This window comes from Indicator indicator, chromosome 1, assembly GCF_027791375.1.
Source record: "Indicator indicator isolate 239-I01 chromosome 1, UM_Iind_1.1, whole genome shotgun sequence".
Taxonomy (NCBI): Eukaryota; Metazoa; Chordata; class Aves; order Piciformes; family Indicatoridae; genus Indicator; species Indicator indicator.
Window position 1 is genome coordinate 71,484,692 of NC_072010.1, and position 22,477 is coordinate 71,507,168.

The following is a 22,477-nucleotide window of genomic DNA, read 5'->3' on the forward strand; positions in this document are numbered from 1 at the left end:
TGTCGTAATTACAAGTTGAGAAAATAAACGAGGCACAGCCAAAGCTATATTTAGTGCAGAACATCACCCTGGGTGAAATGGTTTTAGTGAAAGATAGCTTCTTACCTCATGAAGGTGTTTTGCCTCTTAATTTCACCACTCATTGGGCCAGACAGACAATTCATGATCAGCTAGAGTGTGGTAGATGACTTCAGTATGATTTGTTGATGATATTCCTGTGTTGACCATCTGCTGTTTGCTCACACTGTATCCTGTGTTGTCCTAGAGTTTTCCCCAGCTTGAGACTTTTCTCACAGAGCAGCAGCCAAGCTATGATACCTACTGCTGCATACCATTGGTGTGTTACTTCATTCCAAGTGTGTCTGAGAAATAAAGTGTCCTGTAACTGCAATTTTATATCCTGTTCTGTTACAATCTTACGCTTTCACTGTGTAAGTACACAGTTCCAATGCCTTTTAAGAACCTTTTGAAAGAGAACTCATGCTAATTAAACTGATTTCACATCTTAGGGCCATACCTACCTACTTCAGGCTTTCCAGTTCCAGTAACAGGCCAGAAAGTTTTGGGGCTATTAAAGTCTGTTTGTTAGAGTTGGCAGACTAGAATTGGCCTTTAGGAGAACCAAAATAATTACCAAAATTAACAATAATTATTTCTTTTCCTTGATGGGAATTTTGTATTCCCAGTAGCTTCCAGGTCTGGAAGAGAAGAGCTGACTCATGGTAGTTTGGCCCTGATGCTGCTCTGAAAAAGTTTTGTCAGAAGGGCTGTGAGCCTCCTGATTTCCAGGGTAGCCCAACTTCCACATGCTTTAAGCTGTTTTTCTCTCTGGTCTTTTAACTGAAGATGGAACTTCCCTCCTGGTCTGAGCTTTCAGTCTTGTTCATTCAGCTTTTGAAGAGTCCATTCTTGCTTTCAAGCTTTTGACCTTACTTCTTGTGTTCTTCCAGCCAGCAGGCTACAACATGTTCAAAAAACCCTAGATTTTTATATAAGACTTTACATGTGCTTTACCAAAACTTAATTTTCATTTATTTTTATCTTAAGAGGTCTGTCCTGTTATTCTGTGATGGCTGTGGGTACTTCTGGCTATCTCACCCCCAAATTTGCAGCAATTCTAAAAGTGTTTTCAGTGCCTATGACTATACCATAAAAGCTGGCAAGTAGAGAAGGCAGCAAAACCTGTGGTGCACATGTACTTAACGTGCAGAGTTTTTTCAGAAATACCTTACTTTTGCCCAGATTATATTTCACCTAAATTCTGTCAATTCAGACTTCTTTTAAGGCAGCTTTTTTTGCTTTCTTTAAGTAGGCAGAATACTGTGACAGTGCTTTCAAAATAATGTTTGAGTAGAGGGAAGGAAGACAGGACACACAGAAGTAGGAAGTCTTTAGATCCAGTACATTTTCCATGTAAATTTGGGGAGAAGAACATGTTTTTCCTCTCTTAGGAAACTCAAAACTGTGTGTCAAAGATCTTGATGGTTCACACTGTTTTACCCCTCAAGAGGAAACTCTTTGAAAGCAAAAATTTAGAATGGCAGAAGGCAATGGCTCACTTTTTTGGGGGGGGGGAAAAAAAAAGTCTACATTACTTGGGTGTTGCCATGTCTTGTTCAAAGGAAAATGCTTTTTAAAGCAGATTTTTTATCCTCACAACCACTTAGACCACTTAGACTACTTTTGGTACCTCAGAATTCATTTCTGCTTCTATCTTCCATGGAATCAATTCTAATATAAACACCTGCTGGGGGAAAAAAGAGGCAGCACATTACCTCAGGCAGCTCCTTTCACCTTGAAGTTACTGCTAGTTATCTTTCCAAGTTCCATTTACAGAGAAGGTGGCAGGCCCTGGCATGTCTGTAGCATAACTGCTTATTCTTTATTTTACATGTGGTAGGAGACTTGTTTGCCCAGTTACTCAGAAGGAAATTGTGTACTAATCAAAGTTGAACATTTCATGACCTTGCATGATTCTAGAAATACCTAAATTTAAGAACAAATGAGTTCCAACAGTTTCCTATTTCAGAGATCTGCATCTACAAGCTTCTGCTGATGGCAAGAACAACCTGACAGTTGCAGAGATTGTTTACATAGTGCAGGCTAGAAAAGCAGTCACTTACATCTCTACTACTTATTTAACCCTCATATTTTGGTGCATACAATATTCTTTGTAGCATAATTTTAACTAAAATTAGAGGATTCTTTTTTAAAGGGCAGATTCTGATAAAAATCTGCTGCTGTAAATTTTAAGCAGTGCCAGTGAGTCTAAGTAAAAACTAAGTATTGCTAGTGTCTGTTAGAACTTTCTTGTAATGGAAGTAGTCATTTTTATCTGGCTTTATGTAGTCATTTGGGCTTCCCTTACTGTTAAGCAAGGGAAATATGATTTATCTGTCCCTTTAAGGTACTTATCTAAATCCAGTACAGTACATTTCTTGTCCAGACCCATATGAGAACTGTATTGCAAAAGGTCTGGGCAGAGCATAAAGAGCAGCAGCTGATACTCAGAAATTTAAATGGTGTGTTTTTCCAGCACTTTGCTATACAGCAAATTTTCAAACGGGTGGCACTGCATAACCCTGAAAACAGTTTCTAGTTCTCCACTGCTAAACAAACCCACAGTGCTGAGCAGCCAGGTTTCACCTGCAGTGAAGGTTCTGTTAATATAAGCCCTAAGTGCAGTAGGTTTTGGCCTGAAGGCTACCACTGCCAATTAGATTCATGCACACACAAGTTTAGAAAGTACCAAGAGAACAGAAGGCCAGCAGGCAGGTCTTGAAAAAAGCAGTATTTATTTTAAAGTACAACCCAAAGTTGTATCCATAAGAAATGCACAAGGTATCTTGTTTCTTCCACAAGTCTTGGCTGTGTGCATTTCAGTTCAACTTAAAAATGCATTCAGGTTTACAAATGTACAAACAGCACAGAAAGTGTATTACAGTCCCAACAGAATGCTCTTACATTCAGCCAGTTTGCTCTTAGGGTTTTGTGTTGGTTTTGTTGGCTCTTGTTTTTCTGTTGTTTCTTTTTTTTTTTTTTTCTCCTTTTTTTTTTTTTTTTTTTTTTTTACATTCTTAGAACCTGTGGTAACAAAGACAGCCTTATTTTTAAAAAAATACTCTGCATTTTAGCACAAAGTGCCTTTGATTTTAAATTAGAACTTGGAGCATAATACTTGAAAAAATTTAAAAACCCAAACTGATAACTCTTCATAAAAGTATTGCATGCCAGGACCATTTTATAGTTCAAATTGTTTCCTAAATAAAGATGGCAGGTGGCAAAATGTGAAACCAGTGAAATTTTTCAGATTTCAGACTTCAGCTGTAGTTGGGATTTGTGACCAAACCCAGACTTTTGCAAGCTTATCTGCAATCTCACGCTACCATATTGTAGGACAGACTTTAAAAAGAAGCAAGTGATGAAAGTATGATTGGTGGGGAGGAGGGAGCAAATAACCAGCCACAGCCTGGAAATGACGTTTCAAAAATTTGCATTCAGAATTGTATCATGACCTGGATAGAAGTTCTTTCCTTTTCCTTAACTTCAGTTTTCATGGGGATAGTGTGAATTAAACCAAGGATCTGAACTTCTTCTTCCAATTGTTGGGCTCCAAATTCTCCAAGGATTGTAGGTCTGTCCCATGTCTTCAGCAGAATTGGCAACTGTGGCAGCAGCAGGTGGAGGAGGAGCAGCAGAAGAGCTTTCACTTCCCATGAGATCAATGCCTGACAATGCATTTGCTGGAGTGGTGAAGGGAAGGCCACTGTTGAGATTGCTTGACCAAATGGAACTGCTGAACGGAGTGGTGGACCACAGGCCACTCGGGTTGCCAAGGATCGACTGCAGTAAAAACAAAGCAAAGTAAGTAGCAGTTTGGTAACTTGTATTTTCACCTTGTTTACAGCTCCCGTGAAAGAAAAGCATTTAAGAAGCAGCAAGCCTGCTGTGAAGCCCGTCTTTGTTGCATCATGGAGTTTGGAACTCTCTTTACTAATGCTTGCCCAGAGGAGCCACACTGCTAATGGTCACCAAATGTGTCTGCTGACTGAATGGGCTGCAGAGTGTAATCTACATTATAGGCGTTTAAGCTGTTTTCTTTTGAGCTTACACATGCTCATATGACTATTAATTTCAGCACTACTAGTATTCAGGTGTTAATGCAAAGGCCAGAGAGCTCAAGCTTAATTAAATTAGTTAGAATGAGGTACATAAACGTGGTTCAGGTCTTGAAAAAAACAACAAAATTCAAGTTGTAATGGAAGATAGCAGCAAAGTCTACTCCTTGATCCTTTTTGGGCTGTTTGTAGTCTTATCTCCTTGTATTCAGACATATCTACTATAAATTATATATTTCAGATGAACCTACCTCTGTTGTACATAGTTTTTCACTCATCCAAAATTTTTTCAGATGAGGGGCAAGGGGAGAGAACTGGCCATTTGTCATGGAATTCCAGTAAGTCTGTCTTGGCTTAAGACATCTGAAAGTCTCTGACAAATGGCCATGGTACAGATGCAGGTGTGCTGCAACACATCCACAAATGCATTTGGGATGCACAGGACAGGTAGAGCAAGCCTAGAGAACACATGCAAAAGCAAACAAGGCACAGGATTTGTCAACTTTTTTTCTTTTTATTAAAGTACAAAGCGACAGCAGGGGAATCTAACTCATGGTGTGGTAAAAAGTAATACAGGAAGCAGCTGAAGATGGAGATGAGAAAGGTTAGCATAATTTTCATGCTAATATTAGCACGGAACCTGCTACATGTAGGCTTAACGCACTACATACCTCAGCGCCAACAGATTTAATGTACATATGCTGTAAATTTAATTTGCAAATACACAGTAAACTTGATACATCCAAAAGGCAGTGGGCTTGTTGAGTAAGTGCTGTAAGGTACAAACATTCTTATGTTTGGATTTACTGGGTGGAGATAGGGCATCCCTTCCCAAGATCTCTGCTTTCAGATAATGCACACTAAAGGTTAACCAGTAGCAGTGTACTCTGAAGATTACAATAAAAACCCCTTTGATAACAAGGTAAACTATGAAAATGTTGTCATTTTGGGTTTTCAGTTTCTTCTTTGGAATAAAGAACATAGTCTCAGTCTAATCATACCTGAAATTGGTTGGACACTAACATTATCAAAGGATCCTCAAAGAATTTGATACCGAGGCTCAGACAGGCATTTTGAGCATACTCGGGGGTTAACCAGGCCAATGTCATTCGGACTCCCAGTGTCACTGAGAAGCTGAGCCAAACTAGGGTCTCAATTTTATTACTGTTAACATAACTAAATGGTTATATTTAAGCTATACAAGTATTAGACCACCCTAGCACACTAAAAGTCCACTCTACTTCCTCCTGTGGGTAAGAGCCAGCAGCCCAAAAGCATTTGGGAGAGCCTGAGAGAAAGGCTCTTAAAAGTAGAAGCAGCCTGGAAAAGGAGCAGCAACAAAGAGGACCTTAGATTAAACTGCTCCTCCCATACAAGGCTGGTGGAGGGAGGTACAAAGTAGTCAGCAGACAGAACTACACACAGGGAAATGGAGGAAAGAGTAAGGGACTGTGGTTAGAAAGAAACTTGGGAAGAAGTACCAAGTAATGCAGCACAGCCTGAGAGGAGGCAGGATCCACAAGTCAAACACTTTTTAGTACAGAAGTGGAGTTCTGCATAAAATGGGAAAGCAACAGGAATAGGGGAACTCCCCAGAAACCTTCCTAGAAAACACGGCAACACAGGAGCCACTACGTGTGAGTGCGTAAGTGCTCTTTGCAAGAACAGCTTTGGCTTTTGTGCCAGAGCAGAGAACAGGACAGGGCCACGGCTTGCTTACTACAAAAACATTTTCAGAAGACAAGATGAAGGGTGATTTCAGCTGGCACCAAAAGATAGCTGTTGTGATGTAAATTTTATTCTGACAGATAGAGAGGCACAAGAGGTGACAGAGCAGTGATACAACCTCTGTAAAAGTTGGGGTTTCTTCTTCCTTGGCTATACTCATGATCTCCATCAAAATTAATAGTCAGTTGGAAAGGCTTCATGTTATGCTCAGTGCTTTAGTGTTTTTACTAAGCTGAAAAGAATACAGTTGAGGTCTTCTAGATAAGTTGTTAGGGCTTTTTTGACCTTTTGTTAATGTACAAGTAGGTGCAACACTGGATTCAGGAAGCAGAATCAAAGTCTGAAAGTGATCAGATTGGCTGTTTTGCAACTGTCCGTCATGGTGGAAGTGACAGAGGCATTGTCCAGCCATGGAACAGGAGCAGAATGGCTCTTTCCACAAACCTGAGGCACATGGTAATGGAACACACTTTTGTAATCGCTGCAAGAGACTTTCTGAGAAATAATTTTACATGAAGCAATTTACAAGGATTTATTACCTACATATGAGTGGACTAATGATTCTTTGTCCAAAGCCTTATCAACTCAACTACACAGAAAGCTGAATATATATACCTAACTTCCCTTTTCCTTTATTCTTCAGTGGCTTTTCTTTTCCCCCAAATGTAAAAATCTTCTAAACAAAAATTTATGGCAGATACAGAACAGGTTGGTAACAGTATTAAAACACTGCATTTGGACTGAATACTTACTGCAGTTGTGTGAGTTGGGGAGCTTGAGCTCGTTGGCCAGGAGGGTACAGAATCTGTAGCTGAAGGATCCCAGATGGATGATGAAACATTATTGAATTCGCTCCAGTTTCTTTGAACATCCTGCCCATAAGCAGATCGAGCCAAACCAAGTTTGCTAAAAACCTCTAAAAATAAAATGAAATAAAAGTGAGCATATTACTCTTCCTCTTTTTTCAAGAACCGCAGCAGACATACTCTTCAGTCGTTTCCCACATTTTACTCGGCAAGTCCTGCTGCAGTGCAAGAACTGCAATTATAAAAGGTCACAGTAATGCAGATCTCATCTCATGTGCCTTGTATCTGACAGTGGCTACAAAGCTAGAATGACAATTAGAGTGGACTAAGGGACTGGGCTGAAGGAGCCTTTCATAATTGCAGCTTTCATTTGCCCTGCAGCGCACCCTTCCCTTCCTCCTGCTATGGGAAGCGGCACTGGCTGTGCCCCAGCCCAGACCCCATCTCTGCTCTGAGAAGGGGAACCCCAACCAGCACTTGGGGTTCACCTGGTCCCTGCACACAGAACTGATCCTTCTGACACCCCTCAGAGTCACTGGTGCCGAGTACTGCCAATGAAGGTAAAAGAACCCCACAGCAGCAGCTACTATTTGACTGCAGATGCCTAGCACATTTCAGCAGACATACAATCCATTTTGCAAATGCTGCACGTTTGCATTGCTGGTCAATTTTTGCAGACACTTTAAAAAATATGATGCATTTCCAACACAGGTAAGTGCACCGAGCATCCATGTGCTACAGTGCAGCCTGCCTGCATCAAGGCCCACCTCAAATAGTCAGTTATGGAAAGTTTATCTAAATATTTAAGTACAGGAATAAATTTCTGGGTTTAGCATGCATCAGTTCATCACGCAGCTATACCAACACTACAGGAAAGCAACATTGGGGATAGGCCATGGTCTCATTTATAGAGCAGTGCAGGTGTAAAGTGCTCAGGAAACCACAGGCCCAGTGGCACACTAGAGACCTTCAGTAAAGTTTCAGAGCAGTGGGTGAGAGGAGGAAGACTAAGGAAAAAACAAATACCAAGAAACTTTACTGAAAATGAGAAAAGTTTAAAAAATAGTATTTCCAGGCCAGTAAGCACTCTTAAGAATTTCCACTAACTCTCAATGGGCTGAGACAGAGAATACACCACCAGATTTTTAATATGCTTTCCTGCATAGTCATAATTTTTTGAGGGCAGGGATAGGAACACTTACACCAGGGGAATGGAGACACACCACCTCTTTACCTGTATTTGAATATGGAAAAAAATACTTGAAAACAACAACTCACCTCCAGTTAAGTTAAAAGAATGTCCAAATGCAGAGAAGGAGTTGAGAGGTGTGAAGTCAGGACTGCTGGGATTGCTGATAGGACTCCACAAACCAGAACTAAACGTTATAGAGCAATGGGAAAGCAATACACACATCATTAACATGGTGCTACTGACTATTAACTGTGTAATGTACAAATGTCATATATTTTTTGTAATGGTGATAAAGATTAGGAAATCAGCCTGTTTGTGTTTTAACAAAATATTTCAGCAAAATACCATTTTCCTGTGTATATAACTACCTTGGAGCAACACATTGCTATAGACAGCATACTCTTTAATCTGTAGACTGAGCTTCAACACAAACCTGAGTAGCTCTTTTGATCACTTTTTCAGAAAATGTATAGGGTGCAAGCCATAGTGCAGGCTTTTGAACAAGCAGATAGCATTTATAGCCACTCAGAAGGGATACAAATGCTTACACACTCTAGTTCGTGGGCAAGCTTCTTGAAACTACAGATGAGTTAACTAGAACCAGTGATAAACACAAAACCAAAGGAAAATCCCACCCACCATCTTTGCTCAGAAAAGCAATTCCTTTGCATATTGAAACTTGAATTCAAGTCTCTTTCCTATTCCAGAAAGGTTACTAGACACTCATTGCTTTTTACAACTGAGACAGACATAAGGTGCCAAAACAGGAAGACATTGTGCCTTGGGGAACATGACTGAGCACATCTCTGTTCTGCTCCTACTCATAACACAAAGCCCTGTGACAGGTCTGGTCTCAGTGTTAGAATTGGGAGTGAAAGATCTTGCTGTACAGTGACATACTCTGCTTGTAAACTATTTCAAGTGGCCTTGGCAGGCACTCCTCAACACTGGAAGAGCCAAACTGATTTCTCATTGTTTGGACACCCAGGGAACACAAGACAAAACCAAATGAACAAATAAAAAACCCCAACAACAGAATTAATTCTGTTACTACCTTCAGAATGCCATTGAACAGCTTAGAGTCTTCTTTTCTAGTGGACTAGGTATTTGCCTATTTACCTGTCAGAGCCATCACTGTCAACAACTGTGTGGGAAATGCTGATATTGCTGGAAGCATCTGTCTTGCCTTGAGAAACCTTTGGTAAGCTACTGCCACCTGCAAGAATGAATATTTTATATATATTTTCATATATATATAAATTAAATGAGCAAAATAGAAAACCCCAGAACATTCAGAAAATATTCACGGTATCAAAGTACATTAGAGGTTGGAAGGGACCTCCAGAGATCATCAAGTCTAACCCCTCTGCCAAAGCAGGATCAGCTAGGGTAGTCCACACAGGAATGCATCCATTTGAAATACTTAGAATTTCAAATTGGTGTTAGTACCTGGGCTCTTGTCATAGCCTGCAGCTACAGCAGCAAAAGTGGGGTTACCATTCCTGCCTGGAAGAGAAGCTGCCTTGGCCAGTTTATGTTTGGTACCATTAGGCTGCTTGCTTTTCAGTTCACTAAAAGGATAAGAAGAAAAAAAAAAAAAAAAGAGAAAGAATAAGGTTTTGGACTTCAGCAGTTTGATTGAAAAAAAAAGAAAAAAAAAGCAACTTAAGCTAGCATTCATCAAAATTTTAACAACAGGTCAACATTTCATGTAGTAGATTGGATAAGCACGCAACTAAATTGTAACAAACCCCAGGAAAATTATAAATAGCATGGTAAGATTTGCACAGTACTGTTTTCAGAAAAGCAGTTTTCATGGGAAGAGGAAATGGGTCTGAGAAAAGGGAGATGCACTGTATGAAGCACACAGCTTCCACAAGCCTTCTGTGCTTAGGAAATCAGTAGGAGGTGCAGATTGGGACTCACTTGCTGCAGCTGCTGTTGACAATGCTGCTGTAAGTGCCTCCTCGTGGCCCAAAAGCAAATGATGTGGGAGGCGGGGGAGGAGATGGAGAAGTGGGCGTGGGTGAGGGCTGTCGTTGTTTCAGGAAAGCATCTGCATTCAGGGTTTGCAGAGAGAGTTTATAAAGGTTGTCTGTAGCTATAAAACAGAAAAACACAAAACATCTTCCTTGTATTTACATTGCAGCAAAAGTTTCCCAAACTCCTGCTATCCTTTCTGTTCAAACTGAGGCATTGGGATAAAGGCTGTTCCCAGGGATCAAAGAAGTAGCTCCTCTATATTCACCTATCATTACTCAGGCTTACTACCTATTTTCAGAGAGCTTGCACTGCAATAAATGCACCACGATAAACTGATTTGTACAGAAGAAACAACCTTTCTAAGCGAGTGCTGTGGAGAGGGATGACTTTATGTTCACATGCAACCTTAATGTTCACATGCAACCAAGAGGAAGGTGATTCGGTTCCCGCACAATCAAGAAGTGTGTAATAGTGTCCCATGCTAACCACTGTATTAAGCCATTTTCAGTGTTCCAAGCAAAACCCCATCTGCTTTAGAAAATTTTGGTTTTGAGCAGCAGTTCTCATTTCCTCAATTCCCCCTGCAGCTTCTCAATCCTCTTCATCATTGAAGAACTGTGGAACAGCCTGTGTTCTGCCCATACATTATTCAAACCACCCAAATGATACCAGATGCTACCAATGAGGCCTCCTGCAGAAAATGTGAGCAGAGCTATGCAGTCAAAAAAAAGATAGGGAGATCTGTAAGTAGACCAAGCCAATATTCATTGCAAAAGACTCATTCTGTCATCCTCTTCTGATTACTTACAGCTGCCAGCTTTGTGAAGAGGCACAGAGTCCCACTCTGGTGGTGGAGAATCCTTTTCTCCTTCCGAGCTGCTGGTGTTTCCCAGCTCCTGTCCAGAACCACTGGGAAATTTTGCTAATACTGTTGGCCTGCTCTCTACCAACTTACTATTTGGGCCTATTAAAACAGAAGAAGAAAAGCAAGTCCGTGGATAGTAAACTGAAGAGCTTTCTTCACACACCAAACTTCGAATTAAGCACTCAGAAGCAGTTACAACCAACCAAATAAAAGTCCCAATGTATTTATAAGATAGCCTCACACTACCTCTGATTTTGGGGAGGTTTCTCGGTTTAGGCGCGTTCGTCAAAAGGTGCTGTGTAGGTATCTTGGCTGGAAAGGCTTTGCGCTGCTTGTTTTCCAGTGGAGGAGTATAAGACAATTCCAAGGAACTAAATCAAAACAGAGATCCATTTTATTTTTAAGCTCTCTGAAGTGCTGAAGATATTTTTATATATCTATATAAAAATACAATTTCTTATATATATACATACTTTAAAAAAATATATATATATATGCACACATGCCATATATGTGCCATACAGTCTTACAAAGACTGGTCTCCTGTGGCTTTCTTATGTCAAAGTTGTGCTCATCTTCAAAGCTATTCATAAGCAGATTTTGTGTTTCTCCTATAAGCAGCTCCACCCTTCCTAGCCCTGGCTCTCTTTCTCCCCCACACTGCTCCACATATTTATTAGAGCTCACTCATCTTCCACGAGAATCTTTCATCCTGGAGCTCCAGGATTATGAAACCTGCTTGATTATACAGAGGAGACAAAAGATGGCAACAGCTGTTTTTCTGCTCTGTTTGTACACTGTGGTTAGATCACATGCTCCTGATATGCTATTGCCCTGAATGTACAGGATATTCTTTTAGTTGATGACATAAAGCTATTCATACCCACCACCAAACTAATGTGTCTCTGGACAGTTTTTTCTCCCAGCTGTTAGATTCTGTCTCCCAAACTTTCTAGGGAAGAATTACTTTTACCAATTTCTTGCAGAATTTCAGACCAGCTCTCACCTTTGAATACTGGCCTTTGAATATTGTATTCATAACAAACTTGTGATTTATATGATAAAGGGACGTAGACCATTATATGAATATTTTTTTTTTTATTTTAAGAATAAAGAAATATTTCATAAATATTTTGAAGATCAATTTATACTAACTACTAATGCCAGTTGGTCTCGTATTAATTACAGCAACAGGGAAAACACAAGCCAGTGTAACCATGCCAGTTTGGTAGTTTGCTTCTATGGCACTTGGATATGGATCTGACTTCAGAATTTCAGAAAGAATCAGATATAGTAAGGCTCGAAGGTTCTTAAGGGAAAGAGATGGGCAGCAGCAGCAGCCTCCTTTAATAACATATCCAAGACTGATACTACTCTATGATAGAAAACAAGAAATTGCATGGCTGTAATTTCACCAAGGGCAACTAAAGGCACTCATGTTTGCCTTGGCTTGCTCTACTGTCACTAGAAACTCCTGTAGAAACATTAACCCTGTTTCATGTATGTGATACCTGTTACAAAAAGCCTAACACTACTTGATTCTCTTCTCTGGATTTGGTGCTCATTTTATTCACACACTGTATTCCCATGAAATAATTCATTATTTACAAGCTTCAGATATTGCCTGATATCAGGGAAGAGGAAGATGCTTAAAGGTATCTGCTGTTGACATTAGTCAGACTGGCAACCACAACAGTCAAATGCACAGATTTATCAATCCATTTTCTCTTCAAGCATGATGCCTTCCCTATTAAAAAGCCTTTGTTAGGCTTACCTGGTTTTCACATCTACAGGGATTTCTTTCTTGATACTTGTTAGAAGTTTTTTAGTTTTCTGTTTTACTTGGACTATTTCATTTTCAGGTTTTTCTGGTACAGTTTTTCCCTTTTGTTTTTCAGGTTCCTAAAAAAGACGTTATTATAACATGTTACTATTCATGAAAAGTCTCTCTTGCATCACAACACACACAGTACAAATAGGGCTATTTTGTGAGTATACTTACACAGTGGTGGTATCTACCTTTTCCTATTTGGAGAAGTAAAAACTGAAATATTTATCAATGTGTTTCAAGCAGATGAGAGATTTGCAAATAGCTCCTCAGGCCACAGCCTCTGAGCCTGTTTAAAAAGATGCTAGCTGTATACCAAGACCTGCACAGAGTGCACCCGTTGTATGCAGTCCAAGCCTTCTAAAACAGAATCTTCAACAAAGCAAAGGAGTACCTTCTCCCTGAGACTTTCTGAATACAAGTATACTGTCAAATAGCCATCCTGAAAAATCAAAGGTGATTTTCAAATGAAAACTTGCTAAACCTTAACTTTTGAAACATATGACACAGATTTCATTTTTTCTCCAGCTAGAATCCAAAGATCAAATTTTAGATGCAAGAATTTAGGCTTGGCTTTCTTCTCTTTGTAATTACTTTTGCTATGTTCGGTTGCCTAGCAAACGCTTTAGGTCAACATATTTAAGACAACCTGACAACTACACCAACTGATAGAGTTTTAGTTTATTACTTAGAAGCATGCAAGTCATATGAGTAAATAAAGGCAGGGGTATTGTCAAAGGTAATCAAATAAATTACCTGCTGACAAGCTACCGCCCGTGAACTGACCCTTTGTAACTGATGAAATGCACGGTTTTAGCATACACTTTAATTATCCAGTAAAATTAGTGTCCATGCTTTGTCATTCTGTTCTGGAAATAGAATATGTTAGGAGCTTATTAGCCACAATGCTGCTGACAACTGACTTATTCAAGTTGCAGTCACTCGGGCACTTTCAGCCCTGAGCCTACATGATTCAAGCATGTTCGTACAGAAGAGGAAACTCTGTAGAGAGTAAGTGAAGGCAGGGATTGGGAAAGATGTTTTTTAATTAGTGTTCTTACTTTGTTGGGTATTATAGTACACGAAAGCTGGGGGAAGAGACTGTACTGATGCTCTAAAAGATAACCCACCAGCTACACAGAAGCCTTCTTTTATGAGCAGCCCCATACCTCTTTGAGGAGTGGTTCTGTGTCTGGGTTGGAGGTTTCTGTTGTGGTTGAAGAACTGTCATCATCTGCTAAGGAATCCTTCAGTTCATCCTCCTGTTGCTTTCCTTTCCCTCTTCTATCCTTTTCGTCCCTCTTCTTCTGTGGTTTAGCCTTGCGCTGAAGTGTTTTCCCTTTCCCTAGGGAGATAAGGATGCTTCACATTCACAGCAGCAGCACTAAGAGACAGGCCAAGTTGACTTTGGTTTAGAGGCTAACTCACATGATTAAGCCTCTGAAGTCTGTCATCTGTGATGATACACTGGTTACAGCCATAGCATCAAGCCTTAAGAACCCTGATTTCCACTATCACTTTTAAGCTCCTGAACCCTGTCTTGACTGCCTCTCTGTAGACAGTGGGCACTGAACTACCTATAACTCTTACCTGCTTTTCCTGGCATTTTCTTTAAACACCTTAGAATTCAATTTCAAAGTTTCCACCATGTAAGACTAGATTTAAACAAACTTCAGAAGCTGGTAAAAGCTTTATCGTGAACAAATGAAGAAATGTTTAGCATGCTTTTCAATTAAAAAGAAAAAAACCAAACAACCGCTCTGAAAAACAACAACCAAAAAAACCCAAAAACAAAAACAAAAACCCACCAAATAAAAAACCAACCAAACAAAACCCCGAACCAAAAACCAACCAGCTTGCATTAGTACTAAGTGGATGAGAAAAATCACTAATAGTGTTTGTCTAGGAAATATGGAAAATCCCAACCCCCACACCTGAAATCTCACACCCAAGTGTTCTTTCTCCCACTGACATATTTTTTCTTCCAGAGTGTACTATTCTACTGAGTGTGACTTAGCTGTCTGTAAACTGGTTTGGCTCAGCACACTGAAGCATTACTGCATCTCAAACATTTCAGGGCATGTTTAATCAATTTTCTTGAAGCAATTCACATGTAAATAAAGAATGCTACTTCAACAATTGATTATTGAATTAATCATTCCGTCATTTTCTACAGGCCTCTTTAAGTGCAGCACAGTACAAGTTCAAATTTGAGAGGTTTAAGAACCTTCAAAATCAAGCCAGAGGTCCTGGCTTGGAAAATAGGCAGGAGCAAGAATCGTTATCAAAAAAAGCAGCAGGGCTGTCATCTGGAGTCATCATCATCTGACCATTGCCTCATTGGTTACCCTCTTACACGATGGCAGCATTCATAGTGTTATGTCTTTCACTGGGCGCAATACACTAATTTACACTACAGTATTTCTTAGATACTGCCCTTCAGACTAAGCATTCTCATAGTGCCTGCACACAGCTTCCAGGATGGACAGACGTAACAGTTCACTCAAGTAAAGACTCAATTACACGGTAACGCAGAATGGTAAGGGTTGGAAGGGACCTCTGCGGGTCATCTAGTCCAAACTCCTTGCTAAGGCAGGTTCATGTAGATCAGGCTGGACAAGAACACGTCCAGGTGGGCTTTGAGCCTCCAGAGAAGGAAACTCTACAACCACATAAATGTGATTTATTGATCTAAGGTGAGGATGTCAAGAAAACTACCTGGATTATAAAATGTAACGTTCTTGACATATTTTGCAATAAAGAATATTTTAGAATATTCAGTACACCACCATGTCAAAGCAAAAATGGTGCAAAGCCTCTGTAACAGGAGGGAAAGTGTGAATTTGTAATCAGGAGAAAGTTATGAAACAGGAAAGTAATGCCAAAAAATAAAACCCATGGATGTGATGGAGAACTATTTTGTCATTGTTTAAACAGCTTTTGAAATTGATAGACAAATCAATAGAATCACCCATCTCAAGAAAATGCAGTTAAATATAGAGGGGAAAAAAAGGTCTATCAGAGGCAGCTGTTTGCTAGGACAAGCTCCCAGTACATAGAGACTGCTAGAGGAACAAAAATGTTAACGTCATCTGGATCAGGAATATCCTTTTGAAACCAAACGCAGTGGTCCCCATTTAATGTGTAGCAGCTGCATTGCACAGCAGTAGCCAAAGCGCAACTTGTTAGGTTCAGCTACAAATGGAAGATGCACTCCCTAAGTGCTGCCAGCCCTTTCAGTACATGGACAAATCAGACCACCATAAATCCATTCAGACTCACCCCATAAGGATGCTGCATTCTCACCACCAGCCATTTTGTTTTCCAGAGCTCCAGTACTGCTGTTTGCTACCGTAACTGCTGTCTATGAAACCTACCTATGGTCATGCCACTTGCTGCAGGACCACTTGGCCTTTATGAGATGAACACCTGACAAACTGTCCATAGTTCTCCCAGTTTCCCCAACCTCATCCACTTGTCTACACTAAAAATGAAACAGCAGAGAAATAAACTAGTATATTTCAGCAAGATCCCAAAATCTCTTATAACTTCAAAGTCACTGCTTTGAAAGTCCAGATGCATCATCACATCCCGTCTGAACTAAATAGGAACTTTCTGCTCAGTATACTACTTAACAGAGTGAAGCTTTTCTCAGTGGTGGTGTAATCATACACTGCAAGGTTTGTATGCCTTCCTACTATTCACTTTCTTAACTTTATCTCTAATAAGCAATACAGTATCAGCACCATTTCTGAACAAGTGCTGTAAAAGAAAAAAAAGTGAAAAAATAATTTAGAAATAAACAAATTACAATTAAATTGATAACCAGGTAACTCTGAGTGGGGGACACAACTAAAAGGGCTAATATAAAAAGTATCATTAACAGTTCTACTCTAACAAAGTGTTCATAAGAACAATAACTGACATATTTTAAAAGTCTGCATGTATCTAATGTACAAAATTCAATACTCTATTTTACGCATTAGAAAACTGAAAAGATTCATAAACAGTTCAAGCTCAACTCTAACCTGTCAAGTTGAATGCAGCTTACGATCACAGGTTCCATAACTTAATTTGCTGACTACTGATATCAAGGATTTTCTATAACTGCAAGCCTGGGCATAAAGGATTCCATTCCCTTACGATACCACAGCGGTTTAACCTTCTCTCTCTCTCTCTCTCTCTCTCTCTCTCTCCCCCTCCTCCCTTTTTTCCCATTTCAGTTTGCACGATTCATTAGGACAATTTCCTTCTCCCCTCCACACAGCTCCTAGCCTCAAGCACAAATGACGAAGGTGGGAGGGCCTGATGCTAGCCCAAACAAGGCAAAGGGTCAGCCACCAAAAGCATCTTTCTTCTTTGGAGGAGAGATGTCTAAATATTCACATGTGCTTTCATTAAATTGTTCCAAAAAATTTGCAGAAAGAATCACAACCTGGCATTGCATGGAGAAACTGACTGCCACAGAACGAGTAAAGAAGTTTTCAAACCACAGGCCCACACAGCAGGGTAGGAATCAGATGAGAAGCTGCCACTTCCCATGTAATAGAAACATGACCTTTGCAGTTAATTAAATCTTGTTCTGTGGCTTACATAATCAATCATCCTGGTAAAAGAAGCAGAATTTTATTACCTTTGTTTTTTGATAGTGGAGATGGGGGATGCTCTGTAAACACATCTGAGGAAGGGGATTCTGGGTGGTCAAAGTCTTTTTCCATAGTTTCTATGAGCCCAGTGAGATCTGAATCCTCTGAGCTGTGCCTTCTGCTGCTGGCACATTCACCATGAGGTGCGCTGAGAAGTGGTAGCTGTGGCAAAGCACTTTCAGTCTGTTGCTCTGGCTGCTGGGGCCCAGATGCTGAAGATTGCTGCAGGGGCTGCTCTGCCAAAGCTGGTGCCTGCTGCTGCATCAGTTGCTGATTCTGCCTCGTCCCCTTGGCTCTTTTGCCTGTGGCATGAGTCTGAGCTGTGGCACCTGAATCTGAGGTAAAGGGGCCCACTCTGTTCACTGACTGCATGGAAGTAGTTTGTGCTGAAGTCCTATTAGGTGTGCTTGAACTGGTTTTGGATTTGATGTTTTCCACATCAGGTGCATTTCTATTGCTGTGAAGGTGTGCTGTTGCATTGCATTGTTTATGATTCCCTGCACTGGATCGTGAAGATGAACTGCCTGTTCCATAGATCCCCCTCGAACTGTGAGTAGAATCTGATCCAAGCGCATTCAAGCTGGAAGAACAATAAGTGTTTAAACATACTCTACAATGTTTCCACCCTTCCACACGAGGAAAGAATCAAAACGTTCAAAAGAATCCTTGAACTACACTGTTCTTGGCATATAACCAACAAAAATGCCTAGAACTTGCTTGACAAGTCAGTAGCCTTTACCATTTCCTGTTCGTTTGCTTGCTGAACAGATGAACAAAACCCCAGTAAAATGACAGACAATACATGTGTTGGAGGAAACACTGACAGGAGATATTTTTGTTTGTAACTTAAGACACCAAAGGTACTTTCATTTTTGAGAACAGGAAATTTGACAGTTTGGGTTTTGTTGAAGGTTGTTTTTTTTTTTTCCCCCAAAGATGAATATTCCTCACAATAAAAATAAATAATTAACAAACAAAAATCTATCTTTATATCCAAGCTATCTTTTTATAAGTAACTGGAAAGATCTTTACTTATTCACCTGTTCTAAAGGGCAGTATTACTTTCTTACTGTCCTATAATTAAAGAGTTTAAAAAAAAAAGAGGGGGAATACCCCACTAAACCCCCAAACATATACTTACTTTCCATCAGATGAAATTCCAACTATTCTCCTGAGATCAAGCGGCCTTCCCATATCAAAGGGAGGGTTTGAGGCCTCAAAGGACAAGCGTCTCCTAAATGGCTCCCAAATTCCTTGAGCTTCTAGATAGGCTGTTCCAATTACCAAGAGAAAAAGTACACTGCAGAGAAGACAGGCAGTCATCTAAGTATTTCTTAATTTTGAGCATTTTAAGGTTAATGAATCTAACACAAGACAAAATTTGTATCTTTACTGAAAAGCTGAAAATTGCATTCAAGCAACAAATTTGTCTGACAGAAACATAAAATACCGAAGTCTAGTATGATACGCACATCGCTAACCCTGAGAAGGGAAGTCTGACACGCAGTTGGCAAGAACATTAATCCAAAAGAAAAGAGAGATAATTAAAATACTAAAATGGCATCCAAGTGGTCAGCAGCTCTCAAGAGCCCCATTTTAAAAGCAGAGATTCTCTGCAGAGAACTGAAACCAAAATTTAAGAGTGTTATTTCAAGGAGTTTTACAACTAGCTGCATCTGCTGCAATACCATGTTTAGGAGTTCTTCACTTACATAATGCACTGCAGTGAACTATATTTTTGAATGAAGCAATAAAAACCCCTGCAGAGACCTTCATCACACTGCTATCAATTAAATTTTCTAACAGGTGGGAGTTTCAGGGGGAGGAGACAATGGCAATGACTAAAGCTTGCCTTGCCTATTATCCTAGAAAGTTTATGAGAAAAGAACTTTAAATTAGTAACTCCAGTTTCTGTTCTCTCCTTGTTCTGACTGCCAGTTTTTCTAAGCCAAATGTATGAAAATCAGCATCAATTCACTCAGAAGAATGAGACACCTTTTGCATAATTTTACCTAAAAGCAATTAGTCTAGTCTAGAAACCATCATTTAAAATACAGGTAACTCTGGAGACCAAGTCAGCTGATGATACGTGGGTATCAGGGCTTTCTTACCCTGCTCCAGGGATTTAAATGGATTCCTGATGCATAACCAGATGGCAGAAGGTAGCAAAGGTAATTTTCATCCAAGGTGTTAACAAGTAACAGAGAAGTTACACAAAGAGGGGAACTTTTCAGAAAAGCTTACAAAAACTGCTATTCAAGAGTACTGCTTGCATCGGGTGTCATGCCATCAAAAATGGAATTATCTTTGGGATGCAATGAATAACATATAATCTCTTTCACTTGTTACTTGCAATCTATTTGGGAGTTTCACAGAGTTACTAACAAGAGCATCACCACGTCTTTACCCCACAACGCTACAGAAGGTTTGGATGGAGTATACAGGATTTTGGTGGCCTGGGTGGCACTCTTCCCCCTCAACCCTCCAGCACTGCCCTCACTGTATCAGTGCTGGACTCTGTGGAATTTGTACAGGGGAGACTGCAGCAAAAGATCACCTCGAGGGCTTCTCATCTGATACTCCCTGGGTACAAACTCTATTCCTTCTATGTAAGCCAACTTTTGTATTTTGATAAATAAATACTAGCTTTAAAATGAAAAACTGAACAAATCTTGTTTTGTGGTCTTCTTAACTGCAATTTCTGGTTTTGGTGGTGTGGGAGCACTGGTAGTTTAGGTTTTTGCTTTTTTTTAAAGAAGAAAAATATAACCAGCCTAAAGTGTTCATGTCAATCAAATCACAAAATTAATTAGTGTGAAGAACACCACACCACACAGTAGGCAGTAACACAGTCTAGACACCCAAGAACGATCTTGGTACACCCCCAGCTTTCCCCTCACAGTTTGATCCTAGAGCACACATATGCCTGGTTGGCAAGTTCTTCATAAAAAGTGCTGGCTCCTTTGTTGTTTACACAAATCCTATCCAGTTGGACTTCGAAACTCACAGCCACAAGTATGGTAGCAATCCAAACCAACACTGACATAGGGAAAGCCAAAATAAACATCAGCTTATCAAATTATAAACATGAATGAGACAAAATCCTAGAGCTGTTAATTCCTAGAAATTAAGGACAACTTCAAAACAATATGGAGGCATTGTTTCAGTGGTAACTAGCAAACCCCTGCATGATGGCATCCTAAACATTAGAGGCTATATCTTAACATGGAAAACAAACGAACAAAAAAGCAGGAATATTACATATCCTCCATAATGCTTTGGATCTGCAGCAGATGGAAAGACCACTTTTTCAGCACAAGCATCTACAGCAGCAAGCCATCTCACACCGAGATATAAACTTAAAAGGAAAACAGCTTTTATTGTTACTGATAAGTACCAACTTTGACTGAGTTTCTGTGCTATGGTTTTCTCTGAATAAAGGCAGCAGGGCAAAGCGTCTCACATCCAAGAGATAAACATTGTGTCCCTGTTCCTAACCTCAGCTTTCAAATAAAGAAAGACAGGTACAGGTTAGACTAGGGAAATGAAGTGGAATTTTCAACTCATCTTTCAACCAGTCATAGCAACACACATCTGTTTAGAGAGAAAAAAAAAAGTGCATTGATATGCTCCTATGTAACCTCAGAGCATGCAGCACTGCAAAAAACGCCCTTCAGGTTCTCAGAAATCCCATTATTAGTATCACCAGTTGTCTGTCACGTACAAGTGGCAACAAAGTTAAATTCATCCAAGGCATCTGCTAAGCTCATTACAGTCATTGCCTTGTATCTCTAAAGCACAATACTTCAGAAGGGTGCTTAAATTTCTACAGGAATTCACTGTTAGCAGTGCTTTAGTACCTAATTTAAGTTTGGCTTTATTATTATTATTATTATTATTATTATTATTATTATTATTATTATTATTATTATTATTATTATTATTGTTGTTGTTGTTATTGTATTTATTACCAAAAAAAACCTACACACTAACAGGGTTAACCCTAATGTACCATACTTTAACAGGCCCAAGCAACAAGTTTATTATTTTGTCTTCAGTTTGAGCAGATAGTCAGGACTCCTCAACCATAAACTGTTCACTCTCAATCCATAGTAGAGCTTTTTAATTTGTTCTCCTTTTTCACCTCACTCTATTTTACTTTACACCAATTACAGCAGTACTGAATACATCTGGTCTGCTCTGTGACCTGTGTTCAAGCAATGGTAGTGCACATACACCAATAAGAGCAAACATATGCATGTTACCTCATTATTCCTGAGATGATTATGTACAGTGCCAGTTCCCAGTTGGGTCTGGGTAGTGCTTCTGCACATGCTGCTAACATGTGATATGGAAGAGATGCATTCAAGATAAATATGAATTCAGAGCCTCCTGCAGTGATGAATTTTAATTCACGTATGACTCTGGAAGCAGTGAAATCAGGTGTAAACCTGAAAACAAAGTAAAGCATGTTAGGACTTTTCATATGAACAGCATGAAAGGCTGAGATAATTTGTATTACTCAGACATTACCAAAAAACCTGCCAAAGTCCACCGACTGGCAAGCCAAACAACTATTTATACCAAGTAGTCCTAGTAGTACATCTAACAATCATCCACACAATAAGCCTAAAAGTACTTATGAGTACCTTTCAAATATCTCAATATGAGTTTGACCAAGTTCATAAACACCTATGCTTAACACATCTGATACTAGATCACCCTTGATACACCATATGAAGATACATTATGATGACTCAAATTATGTTTTGATCCACTCTGTTAGGATAAAAGCTATCAATGCAGCCAAAAAATTACCAACTGCTGTAAGCAAGCAATGCAACCAACCACTGTGTGAGCTGTATGGATTTAAACGCTTCACCTTTAAGTCACAGTTGCATGCCTCTCCTAAAACATCACCACTGTATTCTTGGCTCATCACAAAGATTGTTGTAGAAATACTAGTGAGGTTTCACTGCCTGTACAACCTCTTACAGAACAGTAGCATTTTCTAAATCTTTTTAGATACCATATTCCAAATAGTTAACTACTTTAGGGTTAAGAGATCAGGGTTTGGTGCAGAGATCTTTTACATAAAAATTGACAAAATTAGCCAAACATCATCATTCAGGCAATAGGAAAAATACTCAGGAGTAAAATGCTGTGCATCATGCTAACAATCCTTGCTCTAAAGGCTCTTCTATATATACATATACCACAATGCACTAAAAACATGTAAATCTAGACTTCACGTGTGTAATAATACTATAGTCAGACATGAAAACTTGAAGTTATTTAAAACCAGCATTTT

The 22,477-nt window shown here is 39.6% G+C and overlaps 1 protein-coding gene across 1 annotated transcript in view; it reads right to left on the reverse strand.

Moving 5' to 3' along the window:
• Nucleotides 1–3,098: 3,098 nt before the first annotated feature.
• TMEM131 (transmembrane protein 131) overlaps nt 3,099–22,477 on the reverse strand; it is a 93,106-nt gene continuing 73,727 nt past the window's right edge. Inside the window, exons 29-41 of the mRNA XM_054399065.1 lie at nt 21,432–21,617; nt 18,308–18,466; nt 17,154–17,746; nt 13,690–13,865; nt 12,467–12,594; nt 10,939–11,063; nt 10,636–10,791; nt 9,771–9,945; nt 9,294–9,415; nt 8,964–9,060; nt 7,931–8,028; nt 6,599–6,762; nt 3,099–3,843 (exon numbers count right to left, since the gene is read on the reverse strand). Of these exons, the coding sequence (XP_054255040.1) occupies nt 3,547–3,843; nt 6,599–6,762; nt 7,931–8,028; nt 8,964–9,060; nt 9,294–9,415; nt 9,771–9,945; nt 10,636–10,791; nt 10,939–11,063; nt 12,467–12,594; nt 13,690–13,865; nt 17,154–17,746; nt 18,308–18,466; nt 21,432–21,617 (2,476 nt within the window). The 3' untranslated portion in view covers nt 3,099–3,546. The remainder of the gene's footprint in view (nt 3,844–6,598; nt 6,763–7,930; nt 8,029–8,963; nt 9,061–9,293; nt 9,416–9,770; nt 9,946–10,635; nt 10,792–10,938; nt 11,064–12,466; nt 12,595–13,689; nt 13,866–17,153; nt 17,747–18,307; nt 18,467–21,431; nt 21,618–22,477) is intronic.